The sequence below is a fragment of the Bufo gargarizans genome, chromosome 5 (assembly GCF_014858855.1).
Source record: "Bufo gargarizans isolate SCDJY-AF-19 chromosome 5, ASM1485885v1, whole genome shotgun sequence".
Classification (NCBI taxonomy): Eukaryota; Metazoa; Chordata; class Amphibia; order Anura; family Bufonidae; genus Bufo; species Bufo gargarizans.
Genome location: NC_058084.1, coordinates 233,522,548 through 233,548,062, shown reverse-complemented (window position 1 = coordinate 233,548,062; position 25,515 = coordinate 233,522,548). Strand labels below are relative to the sequence as shown.

The 25,515-nt window shown below is 46.6% G+C and overlaps 1 protein-coding gene across 3 annotated transcripts in view; it reads left to right on the top strand.

The window, feature by feature from the left end:
- TMEM245 (transmembrane protein 245) overlaps positions 1 to 25,515 on the top strand; it is a 719,080-nt gene that overhangs the window by 578,818 nt on the left and 114,747 nt on the right. For 2 of the 3 annotated variants that reach the window (XM_044293864.1, XM_044293863.1), the window contains exon 16: positions 19,823 to 20,017. In XM_044293864.1, coding sequence (XP_044149799.1) covers positions 19,823 to 20,017 — 195 coding nt within the window. Of the gene's footprint in view, positions 1 to 19,822; positions 20,018 to 25,515 lie in introns of those variants that run through there. The other variant, XR_006390012.1, reaches the window with a different exon arrangement.

Here is a 25,515-nt window from a genome sequence, read left to right as displayed (position 1 = left end):
TCCCCCGCCTAGTTCTATCTGGCCCTACCACAATATGGGGTAGAAAGAAGGTAAGCAGCTAGCTCTTAGCAAGGAAAGGATTAACCAGTTAGCAAAGAAAGGGTTAAACAGCTAGCTCTTGTGGAATGAAAGAGTAATAGGGGTAAATGATAGAGGCAGGGAAAGGGTTAATTAATTAATTAATGTTGTAGGAAAAGGGTAATGCTTGTTGTCTAGGGGGAAATTGACAGGCAAAGGTTAATGCTTTTTAGGCTCATAAATTGTTTGTTATCCAGGGGTTGCTTGTTGTCCCAGGGGAGTGCTTGTTGCTTTGGGCATGAATTTCTCAGTGTGTTCAGCTCCACTGCCAAACGCTCTACCTCCAGGTTTACACGCAGACCGTGCACGTCAGCTGGCACGGTGATATGACATCACAGAGACCGCCTTCTTGCATATCGACAAAACTCCCTGGAGGGGGGTCCGGAGTCCTGTTGGATGGTGGGAGGGGCAGGGAGGCAATTGCCCCCCAGGCCGCCCTAAAGCACAGTAAAAACAGCCGCTGTCTGAGTCTGAGCACCGGAGGACCAGGAAGTGGTGAAGGCTTTGTACTCACCGCTTCCTGGTCATCGGCTGTCGGCTGTGCAGGGCTGCGCACAGGCATAAGGCGCTCTGTGACGTCACGCTGTGCGCAGCCTTGCTCAGCCGACAGCAGATGCAGCTCGCTTTGGAGGAGAGGAGCGGCAGTTCGGCAGTGTCCAGGAGCAGGAAAAGTGTTTTTATTGTATTTTATATTTAGGCTACTGAGAGGCACTGGAGGCTGATGGAGAGGCTGCTGGGGGCAGATGAGAGGCTGCTGGTGTCAGATGAGAGGCACTGGGGGCTGATGGAGAGGCTCCTGGGGGCAGATAAGAGGCACTGGGGGCTGATGGAGAGTGCTGCCTGCTTTTTGGAATATATATATATATATATATATATATATATATATATACACAGTGGAGGAAATAATTATTTGACCCCTCACTGATTTTGTAAGTTTGTCCAATGACAAAGAAATGAAAAGTCTCAGAACAGTATCATTTCAATGGTAGGTTTATTGTAACAGTGGCAGATAGCACATCAAAAGGAAAATCGAAAAAATAACTTTAAATAAAAGATAGCAACTGATTTGCATTTCATTGAGTGAAATAAGTATTTGAACCCCTACCAACCATTAAGAGTTCTGGCTCCCACAGAGTGGTTAGACACTTCTACTCAATTAGTCACCCTCATTAAGGACACCTGTCTTAACTAGTCACCTGTATAAAAGACACCTGTCCACAGAATCAATCAATCAAGCAGACTCCAAACTCTCCAACATGGGAAAGACCAAAGAGCTGTCCAAGGATGTCAGAGACAAAATTGTAGACCTGCACAAGGCTGGAATGGGCTACAAAACCATTAGCAAGAAGCTGGGAGAGAAGGTGACAACTGTTGGTGCGATTGTTCGAAAATGGAAGGAGCACAAAATGACCATCAATCGACCTCGCTCTGGGGCTCCACGCAAGATCTCACCTCGTGGGGTGTCAATGGTTCTGAGAAAGGTGAAAAAGCATCCTAGAACTACACGGGAGGAGTTAGTTAATGACCTCAAATTAGCAGGGACCACAGTCACCAAGAAAACCATTGGAAACACATTACACCGCAATGGATTAAAATCCTGCAGGGCTCGCAAGGTCCCCCTGCTCAGGAAGGCACATGTGCAGGCCCGTCTGAAGTTTGCCAATGAACACCTGAATGATTCAGAGAGTGACTGGGAGAAGGTGCTGTGGTCTGATGAGACCAAAATAGAGCTCTTTGGCATTAACTCAACTCGCTGTGTTTGGAGGAAGAAAAATGCTGCCTATGACCCCCAAAACACCGTCCCCACCGTCAAGCATGGGGGTGGAAACATTTTGCTTTGGGGGTGTTTTTCTGCTAAGGGCACAGGACAACTTATTCGCATAAACGGGAAAATGGACGGAGCCATGTATCGTGAAATCCCGAGCGACAACCTCCTTCCCTCTGCCAGGAAACTGAAAATGGGTCGTGGATGGGTGTTCCAGCACGACAATGACCCAAAACATACAGCAAAGGCAACAAAGGAGTGGCTCAAGAAGAAGCACATTAAGGTCATGGAGTGGCCTAGTCAGTCTCCGGACCTTAATCCAATCGAAAACCTATGGAGGGAGCTCAAGCTCAGAGTTGCACAGAGACAGCCTCGAAACCTTAGGGATTTAGAGATGATCTGCAAAGAGGAGTGGACCAGCATTCCTCCTAAAATGTGCGCAAACTTGGTCATCAATTACAAGAAACGTTTGACCTCTGTGCTTGCAAACAAGGGTTTTTCCACCAAGTATTAAGTCTTTTTTTGTTAGAGGGTTCAAATACTTATTTCACTCAATGAAATGCAAATCAGTTGCTATCTTTTATTTAAAGTTATTTTTTCGATTTTCCTTTTGATGTGCTATCTGCCACAATAAACCTACCATTGAAATGATACTGTTCTGAGACTTTTCATTTCTTTGTCATTGGACAAACTTACAAAATCAGTGAGGGGTCAAATAATTATTTCCTCCACTGTATATAAATACGAAAAATGGCGGCACTGACTGCAAAGATAGAAAAAATGGGTGCACGTTCCAGGGGAATCGACCTCTTACCCCAATTGGCAGTTGGAGCGACAGTTCAACACTCAGAAGGATGTCAGAAAGAGAAGAAAGACCACACAAAGTTCTCCCACAGGCGAGCAGTCTTTTTTAGACCGGGCTCCACAGACTCCGGCAGATTGAGGCGACGCATCAGGAGAGGTGGACGTGGACACAGGGGGTTCAAACAAACCACGCTACAAAAGTCGTCCTGTGACAACCAGGAGCAACGTGGGGAAGAAAAAATGACTGTGATTAACTTGTCCTCTAAAGAACTGACCTCCACACAAGTGAGTGTCCTATCTAAAGGATTTTCATTCTGTCCCAGTTCCTCTGTGAACTGGTTTGAACTTGAATCTAACCTGTTTTCTTTCTTCCGCCGCATTAAACTGAAAGTATGGCATCATAATAAAATCAGTTTTGAGAAACCCCAGACCTGTGAATTCACGCTGGGATCTCTCAATCTTTTTTTGAAGAGCAATTTTACACCTAACATCAATGAACCAGCCGTTGAGGCTTACATTAATGCGGTCCGCAGGGGGCTTTCTGAACTCAGGGCCTCCGTGATATTCAGATATCCGAACCTGACTAGTGCTGAGGTTGAGGCTCTTGATGCTTTGAGGTCTGACTCCCCCTTGTTCTGAAACCTGCAGACAAGGGTGGAGCTGTGGTGGTGATGGACACCATTAAATATACACAAGAGGTCAGGCGGCAACTTGGTGACCCAGATGTCTATAAGGTCTTGGACTCTGACCCAAGGTTTAAAATAGCTGACATCATCCGCAATCGTCTAAAGGATGCTATGGCTGCTGGTATTATCGATGGGGGTCTTGTTGAGTTTCTTGAGGTGGCACATCCGGTCACTCTGGTGATCTATGTGCTGCCCAAGATCCACAAGACCCTCATCGATCCCCCGGGACGTCCCATCGTCTCGGGTTCGGATTCCATCCTGAGCAACATAGCCATCTTTCTTGACAAAATATTGCGGGATTTTTCTACCGGTGGGTCCTCTTACATACAGGACACATTGGATTTTCTTGTGAAATTACGTGATACAGATGTGTCACAGATTGAGTCACTGACGCTGGCATCATTTGATGTCACATCACTTTACACGTCCATTGCGCATGAGAGTGGTGTTCAGGCGGTCAGGAAGATGTCTATTATTTGCAACAGCGGGGTGTGGCCATGGGGTCCCACGTGGCCCCCACTTATGCAAATATATTTATGCGCATGTATGAGGAGGATGTCGTCTATCTGTCCCACCACTTCAGCCATGTGCTGAGGTGGTGGAGATATATTGACGACATCTTCCTCATATAGACAGGTAGCGAGACGGAATTGATTGCGTTTCAAGCCTTTTCAAATGGTTATGATTCCAATTTACAATTCACTCTCGTACATTCCAGAACAGACATTCAGTTCCTGGACACCAGGGTTGTGTACAAGGAGGGAACACTACATACAGAACTATTCACCAAACCCACAGACACCAATACCTTCCTATGCTATAATAGCTCCCATCCCAGGAGAATGGTGCAGTCACTTCCCTTCTCACAGTTCCTGAGGGTAAAACGGGTCGTCTCTGATGAGCAGAAGTCTAACATAGCCCTGGAGTCTATGGCAACGAGATTCCGTGAAAGGGGATACCCTAAACGCCTGTTAGATCAACATATGGCCAAGGCACGCAGTATGGACAGGGATACATTGCTGACTCAGCGGAAGACGGTGCAGAGATCAGCCAGGATTCCGTTTGTGTCAGTGTATAATGAGCTCAGCCCATCTATCAACAGGGTTGTCAGGAAACACTGTGATCTCCTTGGATCTTGTTTCAAGGGGATACCAGAGTTTCAAAGCCCACCTTTATTCTCCTACCGCCGGTCAAGAAATCTTCGTGACCAATTGGTCAGGGCCGATATTGGCCCTAAAGGGTCCTGTAGACAAACCACATTAGCGCAACCGGGCCTGGGATGTTTCCCCTGCTTGGGGTGCGTCAACTGTAGGTACATTCGCAAAGGGAGAACATTCATACATCCTCTCACAGGTGAATCACATGGTATATCGTTCCATCTTACGTGCAATTCTAGTTACGTTATTTACGTACTTTCATGTCCCTGCAAACTACTCTATGTGGGCGAGACGACAACTGACCTGAAGACCCGCCTTAATAATCACCGCCTGAGCATTCGGAAAAAACGCCTTGATTTACCGGTTTCCAAACATTTTTCTGAGGCTGGGCACAGGGAGTGTGATCTGAAGGTTTGGATCATCGACCATGTACCCCAGCCCAGACGTGGCGGTGACAGGTCTAAATTACTTAAACATAGGGAACTTCGCTGGATCCATAGGCTTAACAGCCTTAAACCCAATGGATTGAACATTGAGTTCAACTTTGGAGAGGTGTTGTGATGAGTGGCTTGCCCTCTGTGGCATGCAGATTATGCCTAGGTGTGTTTGTGTACACGCAGAACATACATTTATTTAAAAACTGTTGAATCAACAGAAAATTTGATTCTTCCTCTCTTTTTTCTTCTTTTTTCACAGATCACTAGCACTCACCATGCGAAGGGGTGGAGCCTGAGGATGAAGTTGACACATTATACACAGGAGGTTGATACCTCTGACAGCTATGCTTTTTTTCTTTTTCGTTTTGTTTTCATATTGATATTTTTCACTGTTCGATTTGGCACGCACCAGGGGCACCACAGCTGGGCCGATATGGTGACACGGCTGTTCCACCATCTATCTGGTTTAGATTTGCTCCCTGTAACACCTGGGTACAAACTGGAGGAGAACCCTCTTGGGTATGTTAGCGACCGGACACCTGTGATGGATAACCCCCTACACATAACGTTTATCGTTGTGATGGTGGGCTCCAATCAGGGCATGGCATGAGGACAATCTGGTTTCTGGGCTGTCCGTGCCGGTCTGGTCTGCTATACGCTGATGTACTTCATTATGGGTGTCCAGATACAGGTAAAGGGCATCTTTCCAGTCTCTAAGATGGCGTCCCGAGATGGGACGTGAACGGGACGTGCGCCGTGAAGCACCTCGGCCGGATGCAATGATGCAGTGGTGACGTAGTGGAGGGCGGCCTTTGATGACGTATGGCGACGGACAACAGACATCATCCCCTCCCTGGTGCCAGGCCGAGACAACAGTGAGTTGGATATGGGACCCAGCGATCACACAGCTGCGGTTTTCAATCCATACAGGATCTAGTAATCGCACAGCTGTGGCTCTTAATTTTCAAGTGCCTTTTGACTCGTCTCTCAGCTCCTCCCTCAGCATGTTTTACACGCTTTGAGCGCATCCACCGGCTATGTACTTGTACAAAAGTGCAGCCGATGGGTCTGCCCTCTTCTTTATTTTAGTCATTATAAGTTTGCAAATGTCTGATGCACGCACCTGATTGATGTCTCACATTGTATTAATATTGGATATATGTAATTGATGACATTCGCTTTATTTTTTGCACATGCATTTTATGCAATCATGTTTATGTATTGGTTAGTTTGGAACACGCCCCTTGGGGTGGGACGTGTAGTGATCACATGGTTTGTAATTCAATTAACTCACCTATATAACTGCAGACACTTGATTTGTATTTGTGCTTGAGAAAGGCTCAGTATTGGAGCCGAAACGTTGTACCGCAAGGTTGATTAAAGACTAATTTTATTTCTTCAAGACCGGAGTGCCGTCCTTTTTCTGGATCTATATATATATATATATATATATATATATATATATGTATATATATACAGTACAGACCAAAAGTTTGGACACACCTTCTCATTCAAAGAGTTTTCTTTATTTTCATGACTATGAAAATTGTAGATTCACACTGAAGGCATCAAAACTATGAATTAACACATAACTATATTATATAACAAAAAAGTGTGAAACAACTGAAAATATGTCATATTCTAGGTTCTTCAAAGTAGCCACCTTTTGCTTTGATTACTCCTTTGCACACTCTTGGCATTCTCTTGATGAGCTTCAAGAGGTAGTCATCTGAAATGGTCTTCCAACAGTCTTGAAGGAGTTCCCAGAGATGCTTAGCACTTGTTGGCCCTTTTGCCTTTACTCTGCGGTCCAGCTCACCCCAAACCATCTCGATTGGGTTCAGGTCCGGTGACTGTGGAGGCCAGGTCATCTGGCGCAATAGCCCTTACACAGCCTGGAGGTTTGTTTGGGGTCATTGTCCTGTTGAAAAATAAATGATGGTCCAACTAAACGCAAACCGGATCAAATAGCATGCTGCTGCAAGATGCTGTGGTAGCCATGCTGGTTCAGTATGCCTTCAATTTTGAATAAATCCCCAACAGTGTCACCAGCAAAGCACCCCCACACCATCACACCTCCTCCCCCATGCTTCACGGTGGGAACCAAGCATGCAGAGTCCATCCGTTCACCTTTTCTGCGTCGCACAAAGACACAGTGGTTGGAACCAAAGATTTCAAATTTGGACTCATCAGACCAAAGCACAAATTTCCACTGGTCTAATGTCCATTCCTTGTGTTCTTTAGCCCAAACAAGTCTCTTCTGCCTGCTTGTTGCCTGTCCTTAGCAGTGGTTTCCTAGCAGATATTCTACCATGAAGGCCTGATTCACACAGTCTCCTCTTAACAGTTGTTCTAGAGATGTGTCTGCTGCTAGAACTCTGTGTGGCACCTGCGATTTCTGAGGCTGGTGACTCGGATGAACTTATCCTCCGCAGCAGAGGTGACTCTTGGTCCTCCTTTCCTGGGGCGGTCCGCATGTGAGCCAGTTTCTTTGTAGCGCTTGATGGTTTTTGTGACTGCACTTGGGGACACTTTCAAAGTTTTCCCAATTTTTCGGACTGACTGACCTTCATTTCTTAAAGTAATGACGGCCACTCGTTTTTCTTTACTTAGCTGCTTTTTTCTTGCCATATTACAAATTCTAAGAGTCTATTCAGTAGGACTATCAGCTGTGTATCCACCTGACTTCTCCACAATGCAACTGATGGTCCCAACCCCATTTATAAGGCAAGAAATCCCACTTATTAAACCTGACAGGGCACACCTGTGAAGTGAAAACCATTTCAGGTAACTACCTCTTGAAGCTCATCAAGAGAATGCCAAGAGTGTGCAAAGCAGTAATCAAAGCAAAAGGTGGCTACTTTGAAGAACCTAGAATATGACATATTTTCAGTTGTTTCACACTTTTCTGTTATGTATATAATTCCACATGTGTTAATTCATAGTTTTGATGCCTTCAGTGTGAATCTACAATTTTCATAGTCATGAAAATAAAGAAAACTATTTAAATGAGAAGGTATGTCCAAACTTTTGGTCTGTACTGTGTGTGTATATATATATATATATATATATATATATATATACACACACACACATACCTGGGCCCATACTGGCCAATATATACATGGCCATACAGGGAATATATATTGGCCGCCTAGCCTCCTGCCTGTTATAGACACGTAAGTACAGGCTGCTGGATTGAAGATATTCTATAGTTAAACATTGCCTGCAATTAGATAAGATTACTACAGTGAGCGGGGCTCGGTGCAATAGAATACAACGACTGCACTGGGCCCCGCTGCCATTACAAAACTAGTGTAGATGCTAGCCCCCAACCCTGCATTGGGGGTCATTCACAGTACACAGTGACACTGTTATGGGTGGGAGGATCTGTGGATGACATAGCATAAGATGCTATTTATCTGTTATCCACAGATCCCTCATAACAGTGCCATCCACAGATCCCCCATAACAGTTTCAGCCCCATAACCGTGTCAGCCACAGATCCTGCATAACAGTGTCATCCACATATCCCCTATAATAGTGTCATTCACAGGCTACCATTAGTTCAAAGCCCACCAAAAGCGCACCTTTTGGTTCAAAAAATGTTTTTTCTTAATTTCCTCCTCAAAAACCTAGAGAGGTGCGTCTTATGGGCCGGTGTGTCTTATAGGGCGAAAAATACGGCATATACGCATTTAAATGAAGGGGCAGATACATATATATAATCTATATATACGCCCACCTGACTGCCCTCTAAACTGCCGCAAACCCAACACATCACATCACCCAAAGAACACCATCCCCACAGTGAAACATGGTGGTGGCAGCATCTCATGCTGTGGGGATGTTTTTCAGCAGCCAGGACTGGGAAACTGATCAGAGTTGAGGGAAAGATGAATTGTGCTAAATACAGGGATATTCTTGAGCAAAACCTGTACCACTGTGCATGATTTGAGGCTAGGACAGAGGTTCACCTTCCAGCAGGACAATGACCCCAAACACACTGCTAAAGCAACACTTGAATGGTTCAAGGGGAAACATGTAAATGTGTTGAAATGGCCTACTCAATGCCCAGATCTCAATCCAATAGAAAATCTGTGGTCAGGCTTAAAGATTGCTGTTCACAAGCGCAAACCATCCAATATAGGAATGGACAAAAATCCCAGTGGTAAGATGTAGCAAGCTCATAGAGACTTATCCAAAGCGACTTGGAGCTGTGATTGCCGCAAAAGGTGGCTCTACAAAGTATTGATTTTAGGGAGGGTAAATAGTTATGCACATAAACTTTTTCTGTGTAATGCTGATCATGGTAATTAAATGCTTTAGATGCCATGATCAAGTGAGATCACGGCACCTAAATGCGCAAAAACCCAGAAGCACGAGCTTTCTACCTATGCTCTGTGTGTCCAATCTGGGCATAGGTAGTTGCGCTGAATACTGGTAGCTTTACTGAGTAAGCGAACAGTATTAAAACTGCAATTCTATAGCTATAGGTTGGGTCTGGGATTATCCTACGCAATGCTCCTCCTGCTGATACATGGTCTAGCGCCCTAATCAAACTGTCATCTTAATCACAGTCTTATCTTAGCACACACCAATTTGTCTGATTATCTTAATCCTTTGATGCCTAAACCTCTCCTCATTACTTGTTTGTACGCCTCTCTAAAGATTGCCATGTACGGTCTTCCCTGCTAAATTGTAAACATCGGATCAATGCGGTATTTCAGTACTTTCACTATGTACTTACAAGTTTTTGTCAGTCAGGCCTGCGTGCCTATACCTTGGGGCCCTGTTACCCCTTGTTCCTTCTTTTTTTGGAAAATCAATAAAAATATAAATAAATAAAAAACTTAAATGCTTATTTTGGCCACCAGGTGGCAGGCCAGGATAAGAAATGAGCAAAAGTAAGGGCTCTTTCACACTTGCGTTCTTCTTTTCCGGCATAGAGTTCCGTCGTCGGGGCTCTATGCCGGAAGAATCCTGATCAGGATTATCCCCATGCATTCTGAATGGAGAGAAATCCGTTCAGGATGCATCAGGATTAGAGTTGAGCGGACACCTGGATGTTCGGGTTCGAGCAGTTCGGCCGAACTTCCCGGAAATGTTCGGGTTCGGGATCCGAACCCGATCCGAACTTCGTCCCGAACCCGAACCCCATTGAAGTCAATGGGGACCCGAACTTTTCGGCACTAAAAAGGCTGTATAACAGCCCAGGAAAGGGCTAGAGGGCTGCAAAAGGCAGCAACATGTAGGTAAATCCCCTGCAAACAAATGTGGATAGGGAAATGAATAAAAATAAAATAAATAAAAATTAACCAATATCAATTGGAGAGAGGTCCCATAGCAGAGAATCTGGCTTCACGTCACCCACCACTGAAACAATCCATTCTCAGATATTTAGGCCCTGGCATCCAGGCAGAGGAGAGAGGTCCCATAACAGAGAATCTGTCTTCATGTCAGCAGAGAATCAGTCTGCATGTTATAGCAGAGAATCAGGCTTCACGTCAGCCACCACTGTAACAGTCCATTGTCATAAATTTAGGCCCTGGCACCCAGGCAGAGGAGAGAGGTCCCATAACACAGAATCTGGCTTCATGTCAGCAGATAATCAGTCTTCATATCATAGCAGAGAATCAGGCTTCACGTCACCCACCACTGTAACAGACCATTGTCATAAATTTAGGCCCCGGCATCCAGGCAGAGGAGAGAGGTCCCATAACACAGAATCTGGCTTCATGTCAGCAGAGAATCAGTCTGCATGTCATAGCAGAGAATCAGGCTTCACGTCAGCCACCACTGCAACAGTCCATTGTCAGATATTTAGGCCCAGCACCCAGGCAGAGGAGAGAGGTCCAATAACACAGAATCTGGCTTCATGTCACCAGAGAATCAGTCTTCATGTCATAGCATAGAATCAGGCTTCACGTCACCCACCACTGTAACAGTCCATTATCATAAATTTAGGCCCCGGCACCCAGGCAGAGGAGAGAGGTCCCATAACACAGAATCTGGCTTCATGTCAGCAGATAATCAGTCTTCATATCATAGCAGAGAATCAGGCTTCACGTCACCCACCACTGTAACAGTCCATTATCATAAATTTAGGCCCCGGCACCCAGGCAGAGGACAGAGGTCCCATAACACAGAATCTGGCTTCATGTCAGCAGATAATTAGTCTTCATATCATAGCAGAGAATCAGGCTTCACGTCACCCACCACTGTAACAGTCCATTATCATAAATTTAGGCCCCGGCACCCAGGCAGAGGAGAGTGGTCCCATAACACAGAATCTGGCTTCATGTCAGCAGATAATCAGTCTTCATATCATAGCAGAGAATCAGGCTTCACGTCACCCACCACTGTAACAGTCCATTATCATAAATTTAGGCCCCGGCACCCAGGCAGAGGAGAGAGGTCCCATAACACAGAATCTGGCTTCATGTCAGCAGATAATTAGTCTGCATGTCATAGCAGAGAATCAGGCTTCACGTCAGCCACCACTGTAACAGTCCATTATCATAAATTTAGGCCCCGGCACCCAGTCAGAGGAGAGAGGTCCCATAACACAGAATCTGGCTTCATGTCAGCAGATAATCAGTCTTCATATCATAGCAGAGAATCAGGCTTCACGTCAGCCACCACTGTAACAGTGCATTATCATAAATTTAGGCCCCGGCACCCAGTCAGAGGAGAGAGGTCCCATAACACAGATTCTGGCTTCATGTCAGCAGAGAATCAGTCTTCATATCATAGCAGAGAATCAGGCTTCACGTCACCCACCACTGTAACAGTCCATTGTCATAAATTTAGGCCCCGGCACCCAGGCAGAGGAGAGAGGTCCCATAACACAGAATCTGGCTTCATGTCAGCAGAGAATCAGTCTTCATGTCATAGCAGAGAATCAGGCTTCACGTCAGCCACCACTGCAACAGTCCATTGTCATATATTTAGGCCCAGCACCCAGGCAGAGGAGAGAGGTCCCGTAACAGAGGATCTGGCTTCATGTCAGCAGAGAATCAGTCTGCATGTCATAGCAGAGAATCAGGCTTCACGTCAGCCACCACTGCAACAGTCCATTGGCATATATTTAGGCCCAGCACCCAGGCAGAGGAGAGAGGTCCCGTAACAGAGAATCTGTCTTCATGTCAGCAGAGAATCAGTCTGCATGTCATAGCAGAGAATCAGGCTTCACGTCAGCCACCACTGCAACAGTCCATTGGCATATATTTAGGCCCCGGCACCCAGACAGAGGAGAGGTTCATTCAACTTTGGGTAGCCTTGCAATATAATGGTAAAATGAAAATAAAAATAGGATTGAATGAGGAAGTGCCCTGGAGTACAATAATATATGGTTAAGGGGAGGTAGTTAATGTCTAATCTGCACAAGGGATGGACAGGTCCTGTGGGATCCATGCCTGGTTCATTTTTATGAACGTCAGCTTGTCCACATTGGCTGTAGACAGGCAGCTGCGTTTGTCTGTAATGACGCCCCCTGCCGTGCTGAATACACGTTCAGACAAAACGCTGGCCGCCGGGCAGGCCAGCACCTCCAAGGCATAAAAGGCTAGCTGTGGCCACGTGGACAATTTAGAGACCCAGAAGTTGAATGGGGCCGAACCATCAGTCAGTACGTGGAGGGGTGTGCACACGTACTGTTCCACCATGTTAGTGAAATGTTGCCTCCTGCTAACACGTTGCGTATCAGGTGGTGGTGCAGTTAGCTGTGGCGTGTTGACAAAAGTTTTCCACATCTCTGCCATGCTAACCCTGCCCTCAGAGGAGCTGGCCGTGACACAGCTGCCTTGGCGACCTCTTGCTCCTCCTCTGCCTTGGCCTTGGGCTTCCACTTGTTCCCTTGTGACATTTGGGAATGCTCTCAGTAGCGCGTCTACCAACGTGCGCTTGTACTCGCGCATCTTCCTATCACGCGCTCCAGTGCAGGAAGTAAGGTGGGCACATTGTCTTTGTACCGTGGATCCAGCAGGGTGGCAACCCAGTAGTCCGCACACGTTAAAATGTGGGCAACTCTGCTGTCGTTGCGCAGGCACTGCAGCATGTAGTCGCTCATGTGTGCCAGGCTGCCCAGGGGTAAGGACAAGCTGTCCTCTGTGGGAGGCGTATCGTCATCGTCCTGCCTTTCCCCCCAGCCACGCACCAGTGATGGGCCCGAGCTGCGTTGGGTGCCACCCCGCTGTGACCATGCTTCATCCTCATCCTCCTCCACCTCCTCCTCATCCTCCAGTAGTGGGCCCTGGCTGGCCACACTTGTACCTGGCCTCTGCTGTTGCAAAAAAACTCCCTCTGAGTCACTTCGAAGAGACTGGCCTGAAAGTGCTAAAAATGACCCCTCTTCCTCCTCCTCCTCCTCCTCCTCCTGGGCCACCTCCTCTTCCATCATCGCCCTAAGTGTTTTCTCAAGGAGACATAGAAGTGGTATTGTAACGCTGATAACGGCGTCATCGCCACTGGCCATGTTGGTGGAGTACTCGAAACAGCGCAACAGGGCACACAGGTCTCGCATGGAGGCCCAGTCATTGGTGGTGAAGTGGTGCTGTTCCGCAGTGCGACTGACCCATGCGTGCTGCAGCTGAAACTCCACTATGGCCTGCTGCTGCTCGCACAGTCTGTCCAGCATGTGCAAGGTGGAGTTCCACCTGGTGGGCACGTCGCATATGAGGCGGTGAGCGGGAAGGCCGAAGTTACGCTGTAGTGCAGACAGGCGAGCAGCGGCAGGATGTGAACGCCGGAAGCGCGAACAGACGGCCCGCACTTTATGCAGCAGCTCTGACATGTCGGGGTAGTTGTGAATGAACTTCTGCACCACCAAATTCAGCACATGCGCCAGGCAAGGGATGTGCGTCAAACCGGCTAGTCCCAGAGCTGCAACGAGATTTTGCCCATTATCGCACACCACCAGGCCGGGCTTGAGGCTCACCGGCAGCAACCACTCGTCGGTCTGTTGTTCTGTACCACGCCACAACTCCTCTGCGGTGTGGGGCCTGTCCCCCAAACATATGAGTTTCAGAATGGCCTGCTGATGTTTACCCTGGGCTGTGCTGAAGTTGGTGGTGAAGGTGTGTGGCTGACTGGATGAGCAGGTGGAAGAAGAGGAGGAGGAAGCCGAGAAGGAGGAGGTGGCAACAGGAGGCAAAGAATGTTGCCCTGCGATCCTTGGCGGCGGAAGGACGTGCGCCAAACAGCTCTCCGCCTGGGGCCCAGCTGCCACTACATTTACCCAGTGTGCAGTTAGGGAGATATAGCGTCCCTGGCCATGCTTACTGGTCAACGTATCTGTGGTTAGGTGGACCTTGCTACAGATGGCTTTGCGCAGTGCACACTTGATTTTATCAGATACTTGGTTGTGCAGGGAAGGCACGACTCTCTTGGAGAAGTAGTGGCGGCTGGGACCAACATACTGTGGGACAGCAAGCGACATGAGCTGTTTGAAGCTGTCTGTGTCCACCAGCCTAAATGACAGCATTTCATAGGCCAGTAGTTTAGAAATGCTGGCATTCAGGGCCAGGGATCGAGGGTGGCTAGGTGGGAATTTACGCTTTCTCTCAAATGTTTGTGAGATGGAGAGCTGAACGCTGCCGTGTGACATGGTTGAGATGCTTGGTGACGGAGGTGGTGGTGGTGGTACATCCCCTGTTTGCTGGGCGGCAGGTGCCAACGTTCCTCCAGAGGCGGAGGAAGAGGCCGAGGCGGCAGCAGCAGAAGAGGTAGCAGGGGGAGCCTGAGTGACTTCCTTGTTTTTAAGGTGTTTACTCCACTGCAGTTCATGCTTTGCATGCAGGTGCCTGGTCATGCAGGTTGTGCTAAGGTTCAGAACGTTAATGCCTCGCTTCAGGCTCTGATGGCACAGCGTGCAAACCACTCGGGTCTTGTCGTCAGCACATTGTTTGAAGAAGTGCCATGCCAGGGAACTCCTTGAAGCTGCCTTTGGGGTGCTCGGTCCCAGATGGCGGCGGTCAGTAGCAGGCGGAGTCTCTTGGCGGCGGGTGTTCTGCTTTTGCCCACTGCTCCCTCTTTTGCTACGCTGTTGGCTCGGTCTCACCACTGCCTCTTCCTCCGAACTGTGAAAGTCAGTGGCACGACCTTTATTCCATGTGGGGTCTAGGACCTCATCGTCCCCTGCATCGTCTTCCACCCAGTCTTGATCCCTGACCTTCTGTTCAGTCTGCACACTGCAGAAAGACGTTAGCAGTTGGCACCTGTGTTTCGTCATCATCAGAGACTTGCTGAGGTGGTATTCCCATGTCCTCATCATCAGGAAACATAAGTGGTTGTGCGTTAGTGCATTCTATGTCTTCCACCGCTGGGGAAGGGCTAGGTGGATGCCCTTGGGAAACCCTGACAGCAGAGTCTTCAAACAGCATAAGAGAGTGCTGCATAACTTGAGGCTCAGACAGTTTCCCTGATATGCATGGGGGTGATGTGACAGACTGATGGGGTTGGTTTTCAGGCGCCATTTGTGCGCTTTCTGCAGAAGACTGGGTGGGAGATAATGTGAACGTGCTGGATCCACTGTCGGCCACCCAATTGACTAATGCCTGTACCTGCTCAGGCCTTACCATCCTTAGAACGGCATTGGGCCCCACCATATATCGCTGTAAATTCTGGCGGCTACTGGGACCTGAGGTAGTTGGTACACTAGGACGTGTGGATGTGGCAGAACGGCCACGTCCTCTCCCAGCACCAGAGGGTCCACTAACACCACCACGACCATGTCCGCGTCCCTTACTAGATGTTTTCCTCATTGTTATCGTTCACCACAACAACAAAAATATTATTTGGCCCAATGTATTGAATTCAAATTCAAGCCTTTTTTTACAGACACCTAACACTATCTGGCTATCTATTTAGGTACCGTATTACACTAATACAGGCACAGCAGTAACCACCGATTTAGCAGACTATGAATTTGAGGCCTAGTATTTAGGCGCTGGGTGACAGGTATACGTTTTACGGACAGAATTAGACTGGGATATGCACAGTAGCGTGTGTGTGAAGTTATTGAGAATGACCCTATCAGCACCTTGATTCTGATATACCCTTTTAGGGATGTATTTAAAGTAGGCCTGATACAGTAGAAACCACTAAATTAGGAAATTGCTAAATTGGGAATTGTATTTCAACCCAGAACAAAAAATGTGCTTTGACTGACACTAAATAACTTGCCCAGCCACAACAGTACAGCAGTAACGACAGATTTAGCAGGATATAAATTTGAGGCCTAGTATTTAGGCACTGGGTGACAGGTATACGTTTTACGGACAGAATTAGACTTTGAAATGCACAGTAGCGTGTGTGTGAAGTTATTCAGAATGACCCTATGTGCACCTTGAATCTGATATACCCTTTTAGGGATAGATTTAAAATAGCTCTGATACAGCAGAAACCACTAAATTAGGAAATTGCTAAATTGGGAATTGTATTTCAACCCAGAACAAAAAATGTGCTTTGACGGACACTAAATAACTTGCCCAGCCACAACAGTACAGCAGTAATGACAGATTTAGCAGGATATAAATTTGAGGCCTAGTATTTAGGCGCTGGGTGACAGGTATACGTTTACGGACAGAATTACACTGGGATATGGCCAAAAAATAACCACACTATTGATGGTTAAATGCACTTGGTGTGACAGCTTGACCAACCACACTACTGAGAGTTAAATGCACTTGGTGACAGGCGCAGCTTGCCCCTGATGTAATATATGGCCAAAAAATAAACAGACTATTGCTGGTTAAATGCACTTGGTGTGACAGCTTGACCAACCACACTACTGAGGGTTAAATGCACTTGGTGACAGGCGCAGCTTGCCCCTGATGTAGTATATGGCCAAAAAATAAACAGACTATTGCTGGATAAATGCACTTGGTGTGACAGCTTCACCCTGATGTAGGCTTTAGCCAAAAAAACAACCACACCATTGAGGGTTAAATGCACTTGGTGGCAGCTTGTGCTGGCGCAACACAAGACACAAAATGGCCGCCGATCACCCCAGAAAAAAGTGACTGAAAAACGCTCTGGGCAGCCTAAAAACAGTGAGAAATTCAATAGCAGCAGTTCAATCATCCACAGCTGTAGATCAATCAATGGATGGAGTCTTTTGGAGGAGTTAATCAGCCTAATCTCGCCCTACTGTCGCAGCTGCAACCTCTCCCTACGCTAATCAGAGCAGAGTGACGGGCGGCGCTATGTGACTCCAGCTTAAATAGAGGCTGGGTCACATGGTGCTCTGGCCAATCACAGCCATGCCAATAGTAGGCATGGCTGTGACGGCCTCTGTGGGCAAGTAGTATGACGCTTGTTGATTGGCTGCTTTGCAGCCTTTCAAAAAGCGCCAAGAAAGCGACGAACACCGAACCCGGACTTTTACGAAAATGTCCGGGTTCGGGTCCGTGTCACGGACACCCCAAAATTCGGTACGAACCCGAACTATACAGTTCGGGTTCGCTCATCCCTAATCAGGATGTCTTCAGCTCTGGACCGGAATGTTTTTTGGCCGGAGAAAATACCGCAGCATGCTGCGCTTTTTGCTCCGGCCAAAAATCCTAAACACTTGCCGCAAGGCCGGATCCACAATTAATGCCCATTGAAAGGCATTAATCCGGATCCGGCCTTAAGCTAAACATCGTTACGGCGCATTACCGGATCCGACGTTTAGCTTTTTCTGAATGGTTACCATGGCTGCCAGGACGCTAAAGTCCTGTTTGCCATGGTAAAGTGTAGTGGGGAGCGGGGGAGCAGTATACTTACCGTCCGTGCGGCTCCCGGGGCGCTTCTGAGTGACGTCAGGGCGCCCCACGCGCATGGATGACGTGGTCGCATGGACACGTCATCCATGCGCATGGGGCACTCTGACGTCATTCTGGAGTGCCCCGGGAGCCGCACAGACGGTAAGTATACTGCTCCCCACTACTACTATGGCAACCAGGACTTGAATAGCGTCCTGGCTGCCATAGTAACACTAAACGCATTTTGAAGACTGATCCTGTCTTCAAATGCTTTTAGTTCACTTGCGTTTTTCCGGATCCGGCGTGTAATTCCAGCAAATGGAGTACACGACGGATCCAGACAACGCAAGTGTGAAAGAGCCCTTATCAAAATAAGCTAATAATAAATTTCTGATAAACAAAAATAAAAAACTAATAAGCTCATATATAAGGCACAAAGAATTAAAAATGTTAAAACATATGTGAACCTAAATAATAAATATAATCATCATGGGTATCACCGCCACCGAAAATGCCCATAGTATTAAAATAGAAAAAAATAATCCAATACGGCGAATGGCGTAACGGGAAAAAAAAGGTAAAAATGGCCGATTTGCCATTTTTTCATAGGTTCTCTTACGCAATTTTTTTAAATAAAATGTGATTTTTTTTTGCGCACCTAGGCTGCAAAAAAGTGTCACACATGTGGTATCGCCGTATTCAGAAGAAGTAGGGCAATGTGTTTTGGGGTGTATTTTTACATATACCCATGCTGAGTGAGAGAAATATCTCTGTAAAATGACAACTTTGTATAAAAAAAATTTGAAAAGTTGTTTTTTACAGAAAAATTTATCTCACCCAGCATGGGTATATGTAAAAATGCCACATGTGTGACACTTTTTTGCAGCCTAGGTGCGCAAAGGAGCCCAAATTCTAATGAGTACTTTTAGGATTTCACAGGGCATTTTTACGCATTTGGATTCTAAACTACTTCTTATGCTTTAGGGCCCCTAAAATGCAAGGGCAGTATAAATACCCCACAAGTGACCCTATTTTAGAAAGAAGACACCCCAAGGTATTCCGTGAGGGGTATGGTAAGTTAATGTAAAATTGTATTTTTTGGCACAAGTTAGTGGAATATGAGACTTTGTAAGGAAAAAAATATATATAAATTTCCGCTTCCGCTAACTTGTGACAAAAAAAAAAAACTTCCATGAACTCACTATGCCCACCAGCGAATACCTTTGGGTGTCTACTTTCCGAAATGGGGTCATTTGTGGGGTGTTTCTACTGTCTGGGCATTGTAGAACCTCAGGAAACATGACAGGTGCTCAGAAAGTCAAAGTGCGTAAATTAATTTTTTTGCACCATAGTTTGTAAACGCTATAACTTTTACCCAAATCAATAAATATACACTTATTGCATTTTTTTAAAATCAAAGACATGTAGAACAATACATTTAGAGAAAAATGTATATAGAAATTGAGTTCTATTTGAAAAAATTTACAACAGAAAGTGAAAAATGTCATTTTTGGGCAAAAATTTCGTTAATTTTTTTATTAATAAAAAAAAGTAAAAATGTCAGCAGCAATGAAATACCACCAAATGAAAGCTCTATTAGTGATAAGAAAAGGAGGGTAAAATTCATTTTGGTGGTAAGTTGTATGACCGAGCAATAAACCGTGAAAATAGTGTAGTGCAGAATTGTAAAAAGTGGTCTGGTCATTAGGGGGTTTAAGCTAGGGGGACTGAGGTGGTTAAGAAGTAATTGCATATGTAAATTTGCATGCTGTTTAGCATGAATTAATGTGAAGTGCGCATGGCTGTATTAGACCAGTGCACAATCGGGTCATTATGCAGGCTTTGAGGAAGTGCTGGCCAGCACGAAACAGCTGTTGCCTGGGTGCCCTACATCTGACTACCCTGTTTTTTTTTTTTTTTTATGGAGATATAAAGGAAGATTGTATGCTGGTGAGTGCCATGACTATTTTCTTTGTTATTGGGACTTTGTTCTGTCTTCGAGCACAGACTCCGTGAGAAACAAAATTGCTTTTGTGCATATGTTTGACATCTACACTCTCAGCAGTGCTGATCACTATCTTCTTTGTTTTTACAGTAAAGGAGTTCTGTTTTGTGTAATGTAATTGTCTTTTTTTTGTTTCTTATACAGAGGTGGTCATCCTTACTTGACTGGTTTAGCAGTGGCAGGAGGTGCATATTATTTAGGACTCGAAGGCGCAATCATCGGACCTATTCTCCTTTGTATCCTTGTTGTGGCTTCTAATATTTACAGTGCAATGCTAGTTAGCCCAACCTCTACATTACCTACTCCATCAACAACTCCGTGGCCTTTACAAATTCATCGGTGAGCTGTCTTAATGCATTAAAGTTGCCAAGGTTCTTATATTTTCATGGCATATCATATTTACTCACCTAAAATTGTGCAGTATTGTGCTGAATGCTTATGTCTTTGGGTGCACCTCTTGCTATTCAGTTTTAGTCATTGCTTAGAAACAAATGATGTAGTAATTGAGTCCATCAGATCGCCATGCTACTGTGGTGACTTGATATTTTGCTGATGGCACATATGGACCACCTGCACTTCCCAAGAAAGTGTGGGCACTTACACTAGAGCAGTCTGCCTTATTCATGAAACCCATTTGCAATTGCTCTACATGTAACCTTAAATGTGTTGCCCATTTTTTTTTTTTTTTTTTATTCACTTTTAGTAGCAATGTGCTCTACCAGTTAAAAACATCATACTCACCTGCTGCCTGTTCTGTTCTGACTTCATGGATCCTTGGCACCTTTAGTGTTCTTCTGGAACATGTCCTGTAAATATCCGGATGGATAGGGTCACATGCGCCACTGCAGCCAATGACTAGCATCAGCAGTGACTTGTTCCCAGATGGCATGTGACCTACGGTTTGGAGACGCTTCACTGCTGAGGCCAATCATTTGCTGCAATAGTTGGCATTGAAAAATGTCTATGACTGAGTTTACTGCCACCAGTAAGTTGGAGTTTAGTGGAGTTTAATTTAACACCTGGTGAATATAGCTCTGGTGCCTGAACAGTCTGTACTGTATGAAAGACAGCAAGGGAGCCAAGAATCCATCAGACACTGCTTGTCTTGCCACAGAAAAAATGTTGTTGACGATATGTAGATAGGAAAAACTTAAGTCTACAAAATTAAACTAAATATAAATTTGATAATAAACACTGCACAACTAGGATGATAGATAAACAAAAATCTGTATGTGTAGTTTTATCTATTGTATTATGATAGACCTGGTTTTGAGAAAAAAGTAAACTGCACATTTCACCTATAGCACCTGTTTTTTTTCTTCAACTTTTGTCTCTTGGCTACAGGACTTGAGTGCATGTTTGTGGTCTAGAGGAATATTTTCTCGAGAGTATATGGGAGCATGTAGTATGTGGAGACAACTGATAGTAATGATATCATATTCTTCAAGAAGGGTCAAAACCATACAGACCCAATCCCAAATGATAAGGCTACATTCATACGAACGTATTTTGTTTCCGTTCCATTTTTTTTGCGGATTGGATGAGGACCCATTCATTTCATCATTTGCTATCTGCATCTGTATGTTTGTTCGTAGCCCCGCAAAAAAAATAAAACATGTCCTATTCTTGTCCATTTTGTTACAATGGATCCGCAAAAAAATCGGATGCCATACGGCCGCAATTTGTGGACCGCAAAACACATGTGGTAGTGTGAATGTAGCCTAAAGCAGAATCATAGTCATTAGCATATCTTGCAAACTGAGATGAAGAAAAAATAGGCAGCACTCACCAATGGTTCATTTGCTTCTTTATTTCAAGCAGACAAGTGCTTCATGCGGCAAGGTAGCAGTTAGGCCTCATGCACACGACCGTTGTTGTGTTCCGTTCCGCAAAATGGGGTTCCGCTGTTCCGTGATCCGTTTCCGTTTTTGTTTCCGTGTGTCTTCCCTTATTTTTGGATGATCACCAGACATGAAGGAAAGTAAAAAAAAAAGTCTAAGTCAAGTTTGCCATGCAAATGATAGGAAAAAAACGGACGCGGATGACAATCTTGTGTGCCTCTGCGTTTTTTTAACGGACCCATTGACTTGAATGGGTCTACAAACCGTTTTCCGTGAAAAAAATAGGACAGGTTATATTTTTTTGACGGACTGAAACCACGGATCACGGACACGGATGACAAACGGTGCATTAGCCGAGTTTTCAACGGACCCATTGAAAGTCAACGGGTCCGCAGAAGATCACTAAAAACTGAACAACGGACATGGAATGAAACAACGGTTGTGTGCATGAGGCCTTTACCAGATTCACATACCAGTGGCGACGGCCGTTTCGCGCACGAGCTATCGCGCTTCCTCAGGCCAATACAAGTGCACGCCCATACGTGCTGACCTCTTATACCCCGGCTTCAGGTTGCCATGGAAATCCACAACAACCAGGCGCCATGCACACAAGAGATCATTAATCAACATGTTACAACAAAGAGATACAATATTACAAAAACGCATTTAAATCATTGCGGTCATTCAGACCAAGCTGACCTGTTGCTCCTGTACAAATGATCCACTTTGCTTCTTTTTGCAAAAGGGTGCGGTGTCTGTCTCCTCCCTGAACTGGGTATGGGACAGTCTCTATCCCAGCTAACTGCAGTGCTTTCACATTACCTCCATGTACCTTTCTCACATGGTAAATTAGTCTGGTGCAACCTTTTCCCGTCTTTATAGAGTTAGTGTTCCCTGATCCTCTCAAATAAACATCTAATGTTCCCTTACGTCCTAACCAGTGGCACAGATGGGGTATTCTGCCCCTGTGGACTGGTTAGGACAGGTGGAAGTTTAATGAAACATAAAAATAAAAAACACTGGCATGCACACGCCCTCCCTGCCCCCTATAAAGAGGGGCGTAGCCCTCATGCTGTTGTGTTTTTTTCTGTCCTGCGGACAGGACGGGACGGGTGGTGCACTCCTCCATCCTTGTGGTGGAGAGAGTGCGATTCCCTTTTTTCTTTATAGGTTCCTAGGACCTGTGCCGCTCCCCCTATGCGGCCGGAGGATACCCTCCGGCCTTAGCTGGTCTCCTTATGCCCTGTCTAGGTTGTACCTCTGTTCGGGGTGGAGTGGCTGGAGCGGCGGTGCCCGCATGTTCGGCTGGGCGCCGCCATCTTGCGGAAGTGACGTCGGGTTACGTCACTTCCGGGTTTTCGCTCCGGCCGACGGATGGTTGGCTGGAGCGGTGAAGCGGCGTCCCGCATGTTGCTGGGCGCCGCCATCTTGCGGGAGTGACGTTAAGTAACGTCACTTCCGGTTTTTCGCTCCGGCCGTTTGTTAGCGCGGCCGGAGGTGTATTTTAGTGAAATTAGGCCAAGGGGCCTTTAATATGTGCAGGGTCCCTTTCTGGGCCCTAATACAGAGATCTTTTTCCTTGTTTTTCAATGAGTTAAAATCTGAGGTTTACCCCGCCCCCTTTGGGGGCGGGACTTTCGTTTTGGCGCCAATAAGCCCTATTTAAACCTGGTGAAGCTCCAGGTTCAGTCTCCTGGAGCGCAGCTTGCTGTCAACCTTGAGTGTGGTTTGGTGCTAGAGAGTCTTGTTACCTCTGTGCTGTAAATCAGTTGTTGTCTTATTATAAAGAGCTTGCTAGGATCTTCTGGGTAAAGATCCTGAAACTTGCGATTAAGCTCTATTTTTTCTTGAATTTTGTTAAATTCATGTTTCTTTGATTTTCAGCCATGTCGTCTACCGGTGACGGAGGAGAGCGTGACCCCAGCCGGAAATCCGCGGGCAAGAGGCGCCACTTGCAGTGCCATGATTGCCAGATTGTCCTGGAGGACTCGTACGATTTCTCCCGCTGCCCACCCTGTAGGGCCAAGTCACTCCCCCAGTTGGAGCCATCTGTCCACGATGTGGTGGATTGGGTAAAAGGGTACATGGAGTCAAACATGTCCCAAGTCAACGCCTCCATACAGGAGCTGAAGAGTGCCTTGGTCGCCAAGCGTCATCGTCCCTCCTCCCCCCATCGTGCGATGGAGGTCTCGGGGGGTCAGGAGGCGAGGGAGGGCTCCGCTTCCTCCTCAGACGAGGAGGATGGTTTCTCCTATTTTTTCCCGCTGGAGAAGGCCCAGCGGCTACTAAAATCCGTCCGGTCGGGGGACCAGGACGTTGACCCGGGGGAAGCCTCATCCTCTGCCTCTAGGGGGCCTAGGGCCTTCAAAGCGGATGATTCTCTCCTGTCTCTGATGAAAACAGAGTGGAGAAAGCCAGAAAAAGGTCCAGTGTTGACCAAAAGGTTTAAGGCCGTGTTTCCGGTCAAGGAGGATCAGGTATCTTCCTGGGGGCCTGTCCCTAAGGTGGACATGGCCATCGCGAAGCTTTCCAGGAGGACCCTGATCCCTTAGGCGCGCTTATTCTTCAGCCTCGGCCTCCGCCTCAGTCGCGATTGCGTCGTCCGAAGTGGCGAATTTCTTAAAAACAAGGTTTTCCCAAATTGAGTCTGACCTGGACCAGGGGGTCTCTAGGGATGACATTCTGGCCTCATGCAAGACGGCCAGCCTTGCCATTGACTATTTGTGTGACGCAGCTCCACAACAACTTAAGCTGGCATCTAAGTCTATGGCTCTGTCAACCGCGGGCAGGCGTCCGCTTTGGTTGAAGCCCTGGAAGGCAGATACGACCTCGAAGCACAATCTTTGTGCCATGGCGTACGAACCCGGCAAGCTCTTTGGTGCAGAGCTAGACCATATAATGGAGGGGCTGTCGGACAAGAAGGGCAAGTCCCTTCCCCAGCAGTCCTTTCGTGGTCGGGGCAGAGGGTATGGTTCCAGAGCGGAACCGCAACCCAGACCCCAGAGGAATTGGGGTTCCCGTAGAGGAGGGAAATCCTCTCGGGGTTCTAGACCCCCCATGCGTGTAATCTCCCAGGGCTACCTTGTAGACCTGAGCAGTCGGCCTCTGGACAGATTTGTCCAGACAAGGCTTCTTCCCAGCAACAAGCAGAAGATTCTAGAAAGTTACGTACTAGAATACTTCCAGAAGGGGGCCTTAGAAGAGGTTCCTCTCCTAGAGAGGGGAACAGGTATCTACTCCCCAGTTTTCCTGGTACCCAAGAGTACAGGAGGGTGGAGAATGATTATAGATTTGAGGTTCTTCAACCGTTTCATAAGACAAAAGAAGTTCCGTATGGAAACTATCCAGTCAGTGACCAATCTTCTTATGCCGGGAGATTTCTTGGCAACCTTGGACCTCAAGGATGCTTATCTCCATATTCCCATCCATCCTGGGTCCAGAAGATTCTTAAGGATCGCGGTAAATATCGGGGGGGTCCTAAAGCATTTTCAGTTTGTGGCCCTCCCGTTTGGGATCTCTTCAGCCCCACACACTTTCACCAAGGTGGTGGTCTCTGTGGTGGCCGCACTAAGGCTTCAAGGCTTGAGTATAGTTCCATACCTGGACGACTGGCTCCTCAGAGCCCCTTCCCAAGCGATCCTGTCCCAACACATCCAACAGGCTGTTACATTCCTACATCAGTTAGGATGGGTAATCAATTGGGACAAATCCCAGCTTCAACCAGCCACCTCAGTAAGGTTCCTGGGGTTCATGGTGGATTCAGTCAGGATGATGATTCATCTCACTCCCGAAAGAAAGCAATCCGTGCAACAGACAGCCCATTCCCTCTCTGTACCCAAACGGGTAACAATCCGAACATGGATGAGGATGTTGGGACTAATGTCTTCAACCGCAGAGGCGGTACCTTGGGCATTATGGCATCTACGTCCGCTCCAGTCGGAAGTATTAGCCAAGTGGAATCACAGTCCAAGGGGACTCAATTCCGTGCTCTCCCTG